Here is a 16,046-nt window from a genome sequence, read left to right on the forward strand (position 1 = left end):
GAGATGGGAAGGCAGAGAGAGTTAGGAGCTGGGTGAATGGTCATGGGGAATCAGGGGCAGAAAGGAGGAGTGTGCTGTCACAGAATGGGGTGAGCAATTAGGGTCTCATAACAATGTATGTAAAAAAAAATTTTCTATGGGAGACTAACTTGAAATGTAAACTTCATTTAATTACAACAATAAAAAAAAGAAGACAATATACCTATTTACAGAAAACATGCACGAAAATCTTCAGACCAACTAATAAAACTAACGAATTCAGAAAAGCTACTGGATAAAACATCAATATACAAAAATCAATAGTGTTTCTAAACAACATTAATAACCAATTGAAACATTTAACAGAAAAAAAATACTATACAAAATACTCAAATAAATTATTATATAATTACCAAAAATGTGCAGAACTTTATTTGAAAGTGTTATTAAAATTTTGGAGTAATTATAGTAGTCTTGATGGAGAGAGATACTATTTACAGATAAAAGACTCAATATCATGTGATCTAAATTCTCCTGAAATTAATATATGACTTATTTGCAATCAAAATCCCAACAGGACACATGAGTTGAAATACAGAGAATGTCAGAATGGATAAAAAAAGCATGAGCCAACTATATGCTATATACAAGAAACTGACTTCAAATATAATGATATAGGGAGGTTATTATACTCCACAAGTAAAACGAAGTCATCAAGAAAGTAAAAAGACGGCCCACAGAATGGAAGGAAATATTTGCAAATCATATATCTGACAGGGACCTGTATCCAGAATATCACCTTAATAATAAAAAGACAGCCCATTTAAAAATGGGCAAAGTATTTGAACAGACATTTTTCCAAAGTAGATAAACAAATGGCTAGTAATGACAAAGATGCTCAACATTATTAGTCATTAGGGTAATTCATACAAGTCAAAACCACAGGTAATACCACTACTCACCTACTAGGATGGCTATAATGAGGAAAAAAAATTGAAAACAACAAGTTGTGGTGAGGATGTGGAGAAATTGGAACATCATACATTGCTTGTGGGAATGTAAAATGGTACAGCTACTTTGGAAAACAGTGCCTCAAAATGCTAAACATAGAGTTATCATATGGCCCAGCAATTCCACTCTTAGGTATATACACCAGAGAATTGAAAACATATGTCCACGTAAAAATTTGTAGACAAATGTTCATAGCAACATTATTCATAATATTCAAAAAATGGAAACAACCTAAATGTCCATCAACTGATAAACAGATAAAGAAAATATGGTCTAAGCATTCAATGGAACACTATTCAGCAATAATTAAAAAATGAAGCACTTATACATGCTACAATATGGATGTACCTTGAAAACCTTTCTCTGAATGAAATAAGCCAGTCACATATTCATTTATATGAAAACACCTAGAAAAGGCAAGTCTATAGAGACAGAAAGTAGATTAGTGATTATCTAGGGCCGGGGGTAAGGCTGGGAATGAGGAGTGACTGCTAATCGGTGTGAGGTTTCTTTTGGGGGAGATGAAAATGCTGTAAAATTGATGGTGGTGATAGATCTACAGCTTTGTGAATATTATTAGAAACCACTCAACAGTACACTTTAAATGGATAAATTGTGTGATATGTTAACTAAATCTCAATAAAGCTGAAAAAAATAGGTAAAAGGGTAGAAAATCACATTCCATACAAACATTAATCAAAAGAGAGCTGGAGAAGCTATATTAATATCAGACAAAGAATTTCATACTTCACACTTTAGAACAAGGAAAATGACCAGGTATAAAGAAGGACATTACTTAATGATAATGAGGTAAATTCACCAAGAAGATATAATACTAAATGAAGCAAAAATTAACAGAACTATTAGTTCAAGGACAAATAAACCACTGGAACAGAATAGAACACCTACAGCCAAGAAACACAATCATGAATATGTGTAAATGTGGTATGATATACCACAAAAATACAACTATAAATCAGGGGGGATTGGCCTATTCACAAATGGCAGTTGGGGTAGGGAAGGAGAAGGAGCAAGACTAGGGAGAGGTATGCAGGGAGTCCAGCCGTATCTGTCATGTTTTTGTTTCTTTTTAAAAAAAAGAAAAGAAAATCTGAAGCAAACATGGCCAAGTGTTAAGAACTGTTAAAACTGTATGGTGTACCTGAGTGTTCATTTTATTATTCTCTACAACACTGTAGCCACTAGGCACCTGTGGCTTTTGAAATTTAAATTAATTTAAAATTCCATTCAGGTGTCCCACTAGCTACATTTCAAATGTGCAGTAGCTGGTGGCTACAATTATACAGTGCAGGCATAGAATATTTCCATCATCACAGAATGTTCTATTAGACAAAGCTGGTCTATGCTTTTTTGTATGTTAGATAATTCCTAATAAAAGTCAGTAAGGAAGAGTTAAAGCTTGCAGTACACATTATGATGAGTGAAGGAAATAAAAGGAATGTAAGTGAAAAGAACATCATATAATTCCAAAATTTACATCTTTTTACTTCTTCCCTGGACTGTCAGATCTTTACTTCTTCCCCAAATATTTCCCAAAACACATGGGAACAAACTTTTTGTTGTCTCTCCCATACACCATCTCATTCTTTAGGACTACTTTAATACTAGGTAGAGGAAAAGCCATTATTTTATTTTTGTGTGGCTATTAAAGCTGCTCAGTAACTGCTTGGAAAAAAATTACTGAAGTATCAGCCACTCTTGACAGCAGCTTTGTGAATATGAACCCAGTTTTCACACCTTTGGCTTTGAGGACCATGATCCTTTGCTGCAGGTCAATGAAGGGCTGGATCAGGCAAAGCCGGGGCTCCTGCTTCTGACTCAAGCAGATACCGTTGTGATTCACAACCATCCAGCTCCGGTCGTACAGCAGCCCTTGGTTTCCTATAGGCCACCTGGTCACCTAAAAAAAAGAGGTGGCCGTATTTTAGGCCAGGGCTCCTCAATAATGACCTTCACATTACTGCACAATGCGCAAGTGCAGGTGGACTTCATGAATTCAGCACATATTCTTGAAGGAAGAAGGGGAGGAAATGAGAAGAAGGTAAAACAAAGAGGACAATAGGGAAGAGAAAGTGTGTGAGCTGCATATCTTCCATTCACTGTCCAGATTCACTTTAGACCCTTCTCCTATCTCTTAAACAGGTAATGCATGTGCATGGTGCTGCATTCAGAGAGTACAAGAGTGTACACAGAAAAGTAAGTCTCCACCCCACCTGTTCCCCAGCTCCCCTTCCCACAGGTGTCTGCAGTTCCTGCTTCTTGTATGTCCTTCAGGATAACGTGTACCTGTACAGACACATTCTCATACTATAGGTATATTTCTTGCACAAATGGTAGCTGTTACGGATTGAATTGTGTCCCCCAAAAAGATGTGTTGTGAATCCTAACTCCTATACTTGTGGATATAATCCCATTTGGAATAGGGTTTTCTTTGTTATGTTAATTAGGCCATATCAGTGTAGGGTGTGTCTGAAGGCAATTATCTTTAAGATATGAAATAAGCAGATTAGGCACAAAGAAGCAAGTACAGTTGGGAATAGATGCAACACCACATGAAGATCGCCAAGGAACCAAGGAACAGAAGCTGAAAAGAGACAAGGATCTTCCTCCAGAGCTGAAAGAGAGAGAAAGCCTTCCCCTAAAGCTGGCGCCCTGAATTTGGACTTCTAGCCTTCTAAACTGTGAGAAAATTAATTTGCTTGTTAAAGCCATCTACTTGTGGTATTTCTGTTATATAGCAGCACTAGATAACTAAGACAATAGCTATAGCAGAATAGTCATTAAGTTGATCCATATGAAATGTCAAATTTTTCCCGAGTTCTTCATATTTCTATAAAATTGGAATACAAATTATCAGATGGTCCAAAGATGTTACTATGGATTTAACTGTGTCCCCAAAATATGTGTTGGAATCCTAACCCCTATACCTGTGGATATAATCCTGTTTGGAAATAGGGTTTTCTTTGTTATGTTAATGAGGCCATGCAAGTGTAGGGTGTGTTCTAAGCCCAGTCACTTCTGAGTTATAAAAGAAGCAGATTAGACACAGGGACACATGCACACGAGGGGAAGACTGACACCATGTGAGCCTCGTCTACAAGCCAAAGAACCAAGGAACACCCAAGGCTACCAACAAGGAAGGAATCAACACAACCAAGACCCTGATTTGGACTTTTAGCCTCCAGAACTGTGAGAAAATAAATTTCTGTTCTTTAAAGCCTCCCACTTGTGGTATTTGTGTTACTGCAGCACTAGGTAACTAAGACAGATGTTAATCCTTTCATCTCCTCCCTTTTTCCCTCTTGTGTATCAAATAACCTCTCTACCTGGAATACAGCTGCTTCTGTTACTGTACCACTGAAATTCAGCAATATGATGGCCTATAATGGGGGAGCCCAGAAACTTATAATGGGTCTTATAGGTGAGCCTAGAAACCACTATTAAAACATTATTTCTATAGGAAACCACGTTTTAAATTCCAAATAACTTTTTAGAGCACAGTCTATTATTGGGAGACAATTCTCCATGGATCTCTCGTATTTCTGTATGTCTTATGAGCAGAAGCATTAACTGCCTTTTTGTTCCAGACTATCTTTTCAAGAATGTCTGTACAATGAGTAGATATGCAATCCTCTGGAATAGGGGGCAGGTTTGCTTACTGTCTGAGTTAATAATGTCTTCCTCCTGAGCAAAGGCCAAGCAGGTTTGCTCACATCCCATTACGAAAGAGTTGGGTTCCTAAGCTAGGGGTTCCTCAGTTATGACACACAGCATTCACCTAGGTCTCTCCGCATCACCCCCCTGGGACTTGGGAGAAAAGGAAAACCAACACATACATGAAGATTATGCTGCCGGCTGTGCCATGAATAATAGTTCTTTGTCTCTGACCCAGGAGTCTCATGTCTTTTGCCAGCATCCATGAAACTGCGACAGGCTAGCTTGTTAGTTTGCAAGTAGGGTAAAATCTCAGACCCTTCACAAATCTTGATACCTATTTGTTGGAACATGCCTATAATTTTCTATCCTTTCATTTGTTACCTAATATAATTTAATTTACTGGTTTCCTCTTTCCTTCTTCCTCATTGGCTTAAGCTTTTAGAAGGTATGTACACGTTGGGCAGAGGGGGAAACTGGCATGTGTGTGGTCAACCTTTGAGCTGATGCAGCTGGGATTTTGGTTACTAAAGGGGAATTAAATATGTAAGTATTCATTGAGGATAATGGGAGCCAGGTTTCTCACAGGAGTTACAAATATGGAAAGCGGGGATAGCTAAAATAAGCCCTGTGTGTTGGATAGGAATTGGAGGTATTAGTGTGAAATCATGGGAAGGGAGGGAGGGATACAGGGATAGAGGAATGGATGGATGGATGGATGGATAGAGATAAAGCTGTGTGTATGTTTTGGGAGGGGGTGTTCCAAAAGTCTTAGTACACAGTATGTGGTAGGCAGAATCATGCAAAGATCCCCAAAGTTGTTCACTCTGTCCACTGAGAGGACACAGAAGCAATGACACCCCAGAGGCAATGATCAGAATATCATTCTCTAATGAAAGAAGTAAGGTTCCTTGGTGAAATAGTCAACTCCAGGACTGAAGCAATGGAAATACAGAATGCTGTATAATTTATTAGCGTGAGGTGACAAAGAGCCCAGTCCACTGGAGGAACTAAAAGAAAGCCTGTGTGGCCAAAGGGTGAGAAGTGGTGTGGCAGGAGGGTCGGATGGAGGGGAAGTTGCGTGACATGAGATGCGATAGGTAGGCGCTAGATCACACATGGTCTCGTAGTTAGTGATCTTATTCTAAGTGGAATGGAAAGCTACTGAAGAGTTTCTAGCAAAGGAATTACTTGATCTGATTTTATTTTAGAAAGATCATACTGCCCAGCCCTCTTTCAGTTCTGCAGAGAGAGTTGAGCCAAATAAGTTGGATAAGAACATGAACGCAAGGAATCAGCAGACCTGGGTTCAAATCCTTGCTCTATCATTTATTAGCATGTGATGGGCAAAACGTTTAACATCCATAACCTAAGACTTCTTATCCCTAATATGGGGATAATTTTACTATCTACGTCCTATGCTTGTTTTAAGCATCAAAAGAAATGAAGCACATAAAATGCTTCAGCATGGCGCCAGCACACACATTCAGTAAAAGTTTCACCTATAATTATTCAACAGTAACTAGGGGTTCACCACTCAGAAACAGGGTCCTCTCAGCAGTCACCGTAGGCAGAGTGATGTTCAGAATCAGCCCATACCAAGAAAGTGAGGATGAAAATGGTTCTTCTTATATCACAGTACTCTGGCATGTAGTTTTAATTTCTTACATGCTTTTCATCACTTTATGCACGTTTTCTTCACTTTATCAAAAAAAATTTTTAAAGTAAACCAAAGAGAAGCAATTTCTGCACTGCAGTGAGAACCCTTACCTCAAACGCAGCACAGGATTTCACTGGGTAGAGGCAGAGGTTGGTGACAATGTGTGGCCCGAGGCCCCCAGCCAGGACTCTCTCAGCTTTCTCTGAAGGGGTCTGCTGGCTTCCGTTGACCTCACACACAGGTGAGCACAGACCCACAGCATTCATGGTGGTGGAAAAGTTGTCCCAAACTGCAGAAGTGTCTTCCTGAGGTGAGAGACTGTGTCCATCCACGACAGCAAGTGTGCTCAGAGCCTTGCACTCTGCTAATGGGGCTGGGGCCTCCCCAGCGAGGGTCTGAGGGAGGGGCTGGCCATCTGATGAGCACAGTCGGGTTGCTATGATGAACCTGAGGAAGGCCTGGGCATCCTCAAGCATAGACATATATCCAAATGAAATCCTCACAGACCCTGTAGGCTGCCCATCTATGAGGTCAATGTTGTCTCCACAGACATGACCAGCCTAGGATAAAGGGGAAATAAATCAGCCAGAGTGGTGAGTCCTGCTGTTTAGACATTAATACGGGAGTCAGGCATGAAGTCCACAGACAGGCCAAAAGAAAGACCAAAGTTTCAGAAGCCCTGAGGAGTCAGCTCATAGACTACTGTTATGGACTGAATTGTGTCCCCTAAAAATGTGTTAGAATCTTAACCCCTATATCCGTGGATGTAATACCATTTGAGAATAGGGTTTTCTTTGCTATGTTAATGAGGCCCTACCATTGTAGGGTGTGTTCTAAACCTAATGACTTTTGAGACATAAAAAGAGTAGATCAGACACAGAGAGACGCAAGCACAAATGAGGGAAAGAAAGATGCCACATGGAGATCTCCAAGGAACCGAAGGACACCGGAGCTAGAGAGGCTGAGACAAAGATTTTTCCCCAGAGAAGACAGAGACAGATGTCTTCTCCTAAGCCGATGCCCTGAATTCAGCCCCTCCTGAACTGTGAGAAAATAAACTTCTGTTTTTTAAAACCACCTACTTTTTGTATTTCTGTTACAGGAGCACTAAGAAACTAAGACAACTACCAAGGCCTAGATTGGGAGAAACACCTCCTGGCCACTCCCTTTAGCCTCTCTCAGAAGGGAAGAAGGGAGGCGCACATCCCCTGAAAGCTTCCCCTTGATAAGACGGCAAGGCAGAGATACTGCCCCTATGAGTAAACAACCCGAGGCCACTATGAAGAGCCAAAGGCAGTGTGAGTGCCGCTGCTGGGATGGGGAGAGAGACGCAGGAGGATGTCGGTCTCCAAGCTCTGCTGCCTGGTGTCCATTGCTGGTCAGTACAGTGCGTGAGGCTGCCCAGACACCTCACTCGGAGCTGAGTCCAAGCCAGTCATCCAACGGGCCACAGCATTCCACAGGGTCAAATGTTATATTTGGGACCACACTTACTTGTGCTCTGATGCTCTCAATTTTTTTTTTTTAAATAAAACCCAGTTTTTGGTTTAGTTGGGATCCAGCATATATAATATTTAGTGGCAACCAAAAGAAAGTCAAGTTAAAAACTATTCAGATATAAATGAGGGTTCTTTACTACTCAAACTATTCTTATAAAATAGTTCAAAGGAGTCTGTACCCTGGAGGGAAACACCTCAGCCCAGGGCAGAGGTGGGGAGGGGGGTCTGAGAGATGCAGACGCCTGCTGGAACAGCTCCACATCACACCAACCCAGTGGACACTAGCTCTGGCTTGGAGATTCTGCCCTAGTAGGGCTGAACTACTTAGGTGCCCTCTGCACGTACTAGCACATTCTTACGTGCCCCTTCACAACACCCCTCCCTGTGTTTACATCTTTGCTCCCAAAGGAAAAAAAAATCAGAAAATCCTACTATGTAGATAATATTTTGAAGCATTTTCTATTTTTGTTGATTCCCTTGTAGTGGGTTGAATGGTGGTCCCCCCCGCAAAAGGTATGTCCACGTCCTAATCCCCGGAACCTGCGAACATGACCTTACTTGGAAAAGAGATTTTTTTGCAGATGTAATTAAGTCAAGGATCTTGAGATGAGATCATCCTGGATTAACCAGATGAGCCCTAAATCCAACGACAGTGTCCTTACAAGAGAAAGAAGAGAAAAGAAGAGACAAAGAGGAGAAGCCCACGTGAAGACGGATGCAGAGATTGGAGTTATGTGGCCACAAGCCAGGGAGCCACCAGAAGCCAGAAGAGGCAAGGAAGGATTCTCCCCGAGAGCCTTTAAAGGGAGCACAGCCTGGTGACACCTTGATTTTGGACTTCCAGCCTCCAGAACTGAGAGAGAATAAACTTCTGTTGTTGTAAGCCACCTAGTTAGTAGTACTTCGTTATGGTAGCCCAGAGAAACTACGACACCTCTTTTCCTTTGCACATACACACGAAGCTAAGAGAAATGAGCCCACAGAACCCTAGGCATGCAACCAGGCACAAGTGTGGTTGGAGGAGGCTGCAATCGGGCTGGTCAGCATTTTGGTCATGGGTGCAGAACTAACCTGAAGATTCTTCTTGACCATCTCGTTGCTTATCCCCAGGAACCTCTGGCAGGCCCCAGTGTTACAGAAGCAGCCAGTCCGCACTTGGATGTTGTAAAGACTGGCCATTTTATCCACCTGCAAATTGAATATGACATAGAACCCATGTTAGAAATGCCCAGTTTTACTCTGAGTGCCTGGAATAGTTTTAGATCAGCAATTGGACCTCTGTTTCCTAAAAATAAAATGAAAATATGAGCCTGGAATTCTGCTCTAAATGACATGATCAGGGGTTTATTAAATATATTTTATAAAATGTTACTCAGAAATATATATGTGTGTGTGTATATATATATATAATTTTTATCTCATTGGATTATAGATGTATGCTTGAGAAAAGTGAAACTATTAAATTTGCTTCAGGCCAAATTCCAAGTTAAGGGCCCAAGATGCAAGAATAAGTGTTAGCGGGTTGGGGACCTGGGGCAGCTCCATGTCACCTGCCGCCACAGGGCTTGATCAGCAGAGCAGCCCCGCAGCCCCTCAACCCCCTTCACCCCACATGCCGCTCAGAGCATCACCAGCCTCAGCTCACAGCCTGGAATGCAAAGCATCACTGGTGTTGACGCTGTGTGTTACAGCTTTGCTGTTCAAAAATTCCCTCATGTGGGGCTGAATTGAGAATTGCTGTTTGATTCAGGAGTTCCCAGGCTCGCTCCTGCCCTCTGGAGGCTGTGGGAGGTGATCTGCCCTCACTCAAAGCTCAAAGGCAGGGCCAGCACCAGGGGATGCTTGTCCCAGCTCCTCCAGCTGTGGGTCAAGGGTTCCATTTCCCCAAAGGGCTGGGGGCCCAGGGCGGGTCCTCTGCCTGGTGGCTCAGGCTGAACTCAGGGAGAAGGGTCACCTAACTGCATTCAGGGAAACAAACACACCTTGCCCAGATGCATAAGGCTTCAAATCTTCTGTCTCTGGGAAGTCATCTGTGGGTGGCCGGAGGCAGCCATGAGGAGCACGGCATCCCCTGCAGGCCACCAGGTACCACGTGGTCAGCCTGGGCTCCCGGCTGAGCAATGGGGCTTCGCATACAACCCTGTCACAACCATGACTGTCTTGATTTCGGCCATCTCCCCTGGTCTGTCAGAGAGAGAAGCCATTCTCTGGGTTGAACTGAGGGGCCTCAGGAAAACAACCCTCCTCCTTCTCCCTTGGCTTATAGCTCCGTGACACAGAGACCTGCTAAGGAATTTCAGGAGTTCCCTGGCTCTCAGGTGAGACTTGATGGCCCCACAAGAACAACCAATTCCATCTCCAGAGTCAGGTCTCCATTCAAAGGGCAGCTTCCCGGGAACCACCCTAACGTCCCACTCCATCTCCTACCAGGTCCAATTAGAAGAGTCCATGCCACCCTGCCCCCAGAATTCACTGTTCCCATTACTTTCACTGCGAAACAAGCCACCCTAAACTTGGTGGAACAAAACAATAACCATTTTATTATGCTCATGGCTACATGGGTCAGGAATCAGAAAGGGCACAGAGGGGAGGGTTGTCTCTGTTCCATGATGTCTTGAGTCTCAGCTGGGAAGACTCGAAGGCTGGGAGTGACTTGGAGGCTGAGAGTTGGAATCATTGAAGATTCATTTACTTATGTATGTGTCTGGCCCTCCAAAGTAGAAGGACTCAAAAATTAGGACTGCCAGCCATAGTAACTGCCCTTGGCCTCTCGTGTAACTGTGCTTCCTCACAGCATGGCAGCCTCAGTTCCTCACATGGTAACTCCAAAAGCGTGTGTCCCAGGAACAGTGCAGATGCTGCATTGCCTTTTCTCACCTAGCCTGGAAGCCATGCAGGTCAACTTGCATGGCATCCTATTGGTTTTAAGTGAGTCACAAACCAGCCTGGATTTAAGGGGAAGGGCTATCAACTCCACCTCTCAATGGAAGGAGTATCAAGGTCACACTGTAGAAGATGTGGGTTGGAAGACATTGCTGTGGCCATACTTACCCTTTATCCTAATTTATGTTTATGAGTCAATCTCCTCTCACCCTCAGCCCAAAATATTTTATAACCAACCCACCAAATCCTTAGAACGCATAATATGCATATAAACTATGGCAGAAATAAGGGTTTTTGTGAGACTAAGGGCATCATTTCTGTTTCTCATAAAAAAAGGGCATTGAATTCCAAACAACATGCAAAGAAATGATGGTAACAGGCCCATGACTTTGTGCGATGCTATAAGATGGTGTGATATGCTTCTGGGTCTACCAAGCTGTCTGTACCTGACATGACCTCAGACATGGTGTTCTATCTACACGACTTTCCTCTCCACACTACTTTAGTGTGATTTCCCTTGCTGGCAAGCTGTCAGCTGTCACCTTCCACTGCTATCAGAGAACCAGCTTCCCTCTTCTCACTTAAAATTTACCACCACTGGCTAGTAAGGGGAGTCCCTGGATGGTACAAACAGTTAATGTGCTCAGCTGCTAACCAAAAGCTTGGAGGTTTGAGTCTACCCAGAGGCACCTCAGAAAAAAGGCCTGGCAATCTACTTCCAAATAATCAGCCACTGAGAACCCTTATGGAGCACATTTCTACTCTGACACACGTGAGGTTGCCATGAGTCAGAATCAACTGGACGGCAACTGGTGGGCTGGGTAAAGAGGGCTGAAAAACTAAATAGCAATGCTTGTTAGAACTCTGCATAAATGAGAGTAAAGAGGCTGTGAGCAAGGGCCTGGTGGCCCCTTCAACAGTGTACAGGGTTCACAGCTACGCCAAGGCCCAGGGGCCTTACTGCAAATTTCTGGGCTCGGTAAGGCTTCGGGGGTCCAAGTAAGAACAATTCTCTTGTGGACAGGGCAGCAAGATGAAAAGAAACCCACCTGAGAGTAACCAATGATGTTCCCCTGGTCATCCAGCACATTGAAATTGATGATTGGACCCTGAACCTCGGGGCTGCTGAACTCAGAATCACTGTAAATCCGCACCACGGGGGCTCCGTTGGGGTACCGGAGGGAGGACAGGGCAGAGTAGGTGTACTGCGCCAAGGTGAAGGTGTGCTGCTTTATATTCTCCATCCCACCTCAGAAACAATTATGGAATGTTACAACAAAATCATGAACTTTACATATAAAAGAAATGAGATCAATATAACCAGCAAACTGGGAACTCATATAAAAATTGCTGCTCATACAATAAATGTTTAGGTCTTTGGTACTGAACAACAGGTTACCAATTCTATTTCTGTAGAAATTTTCCTTGTCAATCTTTGCTACCTTCTTTTTTTGTTTCCTAAACTTTCAACCAAAAAACCCACTAACGTTAAGTTTATTCCAACTCATGGCAACCCCGGGTTTTACAGAGTAGAACCGAGTTCCACAGGGTTTTCATGGCTGTAATCTTTACAGAATCAGATCGCCAGGCCTTTCTTCTGCAGTGCCACTGGGAAGGTTCCAATTGCCAACTTTTAGGTTAGAAGTCGAGTGCAAACCATTTGTACCACCCACGGACCTTACAACAGACGGCAAAAAATGTGTAATTTTTTCTTTAAAAGTACCGGGTTTTTTCTGCATTTTTTCTTAATGCTTAAATAATATTACAAAAAGCAATTAAGTAGGAAAAAGCAGGGTTTGCCTTATTGCAGAACTGGTATTTTCAACCTTTGCCTGTCAGATCCTGTCACCGGCAGTTTGGGTGCCTTGCTAATATCCTTCTTTGGAGAAGTGCTCTTTTCTCAATGCCTGTCTATTATCTTCTCCCTCTGTCCTGGGTGGTGCCCAGGACAGCCCTCCCTTCTGATGAATCCTGTCTGTTCCCCGTGTTGGGATAAAGCTGAGGACTTAAAGGGCCCCGTTATCATGACAAGAATGAGAGAGAGGAAGCACTGCCTAATTACTAAAACACATCCCTGCTGGGGTCTTAAAAGCTTGGTCCCAACCACCTGGAGTAAAGGACAATGAAGAACACCAAAGACACAAGGAAAGTATTAACCCAAGAGACAGAAAGGGCCAGAGACTTCATCAGCCTGATACCAGAAAAACTAGATGGTGCCTGGCTACCACCAATGAGCGCCCTGATAGGAAACACAACAGAGAGTCCCTGATGGAGCAGGAGAAAGGTCGGCTGCAGAACTCAAATTCTAGTAAGAAGACCAGACTTAATGGTCTGACTGAGACTGGAGGAACCCCGGAAAGCATGGACCCTGGACTCTCTATCAGGCCAGAACTAAAACAATTTCCGAGACCAACTCTTCAGACTGGGATTGGACTGGATTGTGGAACATAAAGTGATACTTGTGAGGAGTGTGTCTCTTAGCTCAAGTAGATACAAGAGAATAAACAGGCAGCTTCCGTCCAAAGGTGAGATGGGAAGGCAGAGAGGGTTAGGAGCTGGGTGAATGGACATGGGGAATCAGGGGTGGAAAGGAGGAGAACAATTAGGGTCACATAACAATGTATGTATAAATTTTTGTATGGGAGACTAACTTGAAATGTAAACTTCATTTAAACTACAACAATAAAAAAAATAATTAAAAAAAAAGACGCATCCCTGGTTTGTCCCAACTCCATCCCTGTATGGACAATACAAGCAGTGTCACCCAGTTTTAGAAGCTCGACCTCTGGAAGGAGCGCCCAGAAGCTCAGCACAATGGGGGATGCCTGCCTCACCAGACAGAGGCTTTTCTAGTGACCTTTGTGTCAAGCCCCGTAAGGTACGAGTGGCATGTGTCCATGTGTCAGCCTCCAGTGAGTGTGTCCCGCCTGTCACCGCCCCAAGCACTTGTCAGTGAAGAGGACATGACTCATACAAAGGCCATCAGCAGAGACAGCAGTGGAGAGCTAAGGATTAGGTACCAAGTGAGCTGGGTTTAAATCCTAGCCCTCTGGCTACCAGCTCCCTGGCCCTGGGGAACGCACCTGACCTCTCTGAGCATCAGCTCCTTCATGGGCAAAGTGGCCTCATCATACAGCTCCCTTATGGAGGCAATCTAGCAGGTGAAGAGTCGAAGACAGTCTCAGGATCTGTAACCATTCCCAGGGACCGAGGATGGCGTCTGTTTCTGCCAAGCTGTTAATCTCCCGATTTGGAATGACTCTTACCTGTCAAAATGTTCTTTTAACTGACCAAAAATAAATAAAATTTTAAAAACCACCTCAGTCCCTTGATCTCAGAAGTCATTTTGAAATTACTGAGGACCAGATTCAACTACATCTAGTGTCTAGCTACTATGTACCAGTCACTTCCCCAGATCCATCAACCTCATCTGAATCACCCCATGCCAGGACTCCCTCAAGAATTCGGGCAACAGGACTTCCAGGCAACATGGCCCTACAGTCAGAAGCACCACGCCATCCCTCCACAGCAAAGATCAGAAAATCTAAGTCAAACAGTCACAGGTCAATCCTGAAACCCTAAGCATCAAATGAAGAGATAAAGAATTCAGCCAAGCACCGAATGGAATAAGAAACTGACCGAGAACAGAGCAGGAGGAGAGATACATGCAGAGGTCCCCTATCAGCTACTGCAGCATGGATCCACCATCTTGGACTCCTATCAGAGATTAGTGAACAGGAGGTACGAGAAAGCAGCTTCACGGAGCTTCCAGCAGCAGACAGAACTGGTAACCCACGATATAGGCTTTCCCATCCCCTACCCTTCTTCACCCCATCTTAGCCTCCTCTGCTTTCTCCAGCCACAGTCTATTGGCTGGGAAGCACGAGCTTCCCCCCAGTGCCGCTTGGATTCCTCCTGCCCACACTGGCCGGCTCCCTGAGTGCTTTTTGTTGGCTGCTGGTGTTGCTTTTTTCCACTTGTTTAGATTTCTTCCTTACCTCTCACCACCTCCCCCTCCTTCCTCTCAAATACCTGGCTCCGTGCGTCATCTTTGCTTCTTCCTGAAAGGCTGCGAAACATGGCTCGACTGTGAAACTTCTTCCCGGCCCATGCCGCCACGTTGGTGGGACCCTCAGGGCTTTTTTGTTTGTTTGTTTGCTCTGATTTGTCCTGTTTTGATTTGTTCGTTTGTTTTCTTTTTCTTTTTTCAGTTTGGGAGCCCCTTCTAGCCGGGCAGTACCATGCAGCTTGGAAGCTAGTCCCTTACTCTGTGCAGATGGACAGGGACATCCCTGGGGGCATTTGTTTTGTTTTGTTTCTTTTTGGTTTTTTTGTTTGTTTGTTTGTTTTGGGGTTTGTTTTTTTATTCATTTCTTTTTTAGTTTTCTTCTCTCTCTTATTCCCTTTTTGTCTGTCTTCATTTCCGGTTTATTAATTTATTCATTTTTTTCTTTTACCCTTTTTGTTTTTCCCCATTTCTCTGTCTCTCATCTCTCCATTCCAATAGCAAGCTCCCTTAGCACTCTTTTTTGTTTGTGTGTATGTTTTTTGGCTCCGGTTCCTCTTTCTTCTCTCTCATCTTTTCCATACCCATCTTAGCTCCACACATCACAATCTACCCTCTCCTTCTTGCCTACCTGCACCGTGCGCTGAACACCACACTCCCAAGCAGCACAGGCATGACCTACTGGAACCTGCCCTGCACTAATTCCCGGTCCGCACTGTCAGCCCAGCTACATGCCCCAAAAACACCTGTCCCAGCAACTCCCCTTCAGCTGGACCTGCCCTGCTGTACCATACCTGAGTGACTGACCCTGCCCATTGGAGAAGGAGGTGAAAAGTATCGTGCCCACAGATGAGCAAACAACAAAGAATGCACAGCTTGCCTGCTCAGACATAACCAAATAAAACAAAAAAGCAGGATGAAACAAACAAATCTACAATCAATAAACAAGGAAAATAACCACAGAATGCCCCGAAGACAGCAGACAATATCAAAACATTTACAAAAACAGGACAGGATGGTTCCAGTAGGTGTACGAAATAAAACACCAGATGACCTTCCAGTAGAAGAAAAGGCAATAGACCTAACTGATAGGGAATTCAAATCTCTAATATTTTAGAATTATCCAAGAGGTGAAGCAAAAAACAGACAAAAATGAGGAAACAATAGACAAATTCATGGAAAATACAGACAAAAAAACAGAAGAATTCAAGAAAATAATACAGGAACAAAATGCTAAAATAAATTCACAACTAGAAATCATACAAAAACAACAATTAGAAATCCAAAAGATACACAACAAGATTTCAGAAATGGACAGTGTCCTAGAAGGAAC

At 43.3% G+C, this 16,046-nt stretch overlaps 1 protein-coding gene across 1 annotated transcript in view; it reads right to left on the reverse strand.

Moving 5' to 3' along the window:
- MOCOS (molybdenum cofactor sulfurase) overlaps positions 1-16,046 on the reverse strand; it is a 53,018-nt gene that overhangs the window by 22,947 nt on the left and 14,025 nt on the right. The window contains exons 6-9 of the mRNA XM_004380922.2: positions 11,757-11,956; positions 8,896-9,012; positions 6,436-6,885; positions 2,749-2,911 (exon numbers count right to left, since the gene is read on the reverse strand). Of these exons, the coding sequence (XP_004380979.1) occupies positions 2,749-2,911; positions 6,436-6,885; positions 8,896-9,012; positions 11,757-11,956 (930 nt within the window). The remainder of the gene's footprint in view (positions 1-2,748; positions 2,912-6,435; positions 6,886-8,895; positions 9,013-11,756; positions 11,957-16,046) is intronic.

This window comes from Trichechus manatus, unplaced genomic scaffold (genome assembly GCF_000243295.1).
Source record: "Trichechus manatus latirostris isolate Lorelei unplaced genomic scaffold, TriManLat1.0 scaffold00078, whole genome shotgun sequence".
Lineage (NCBI taxonomy): Eukaryota > Metazoa > Chordata > Mammalia > Sirenia > Trichechidae > Trichechus > Trichechus manatus.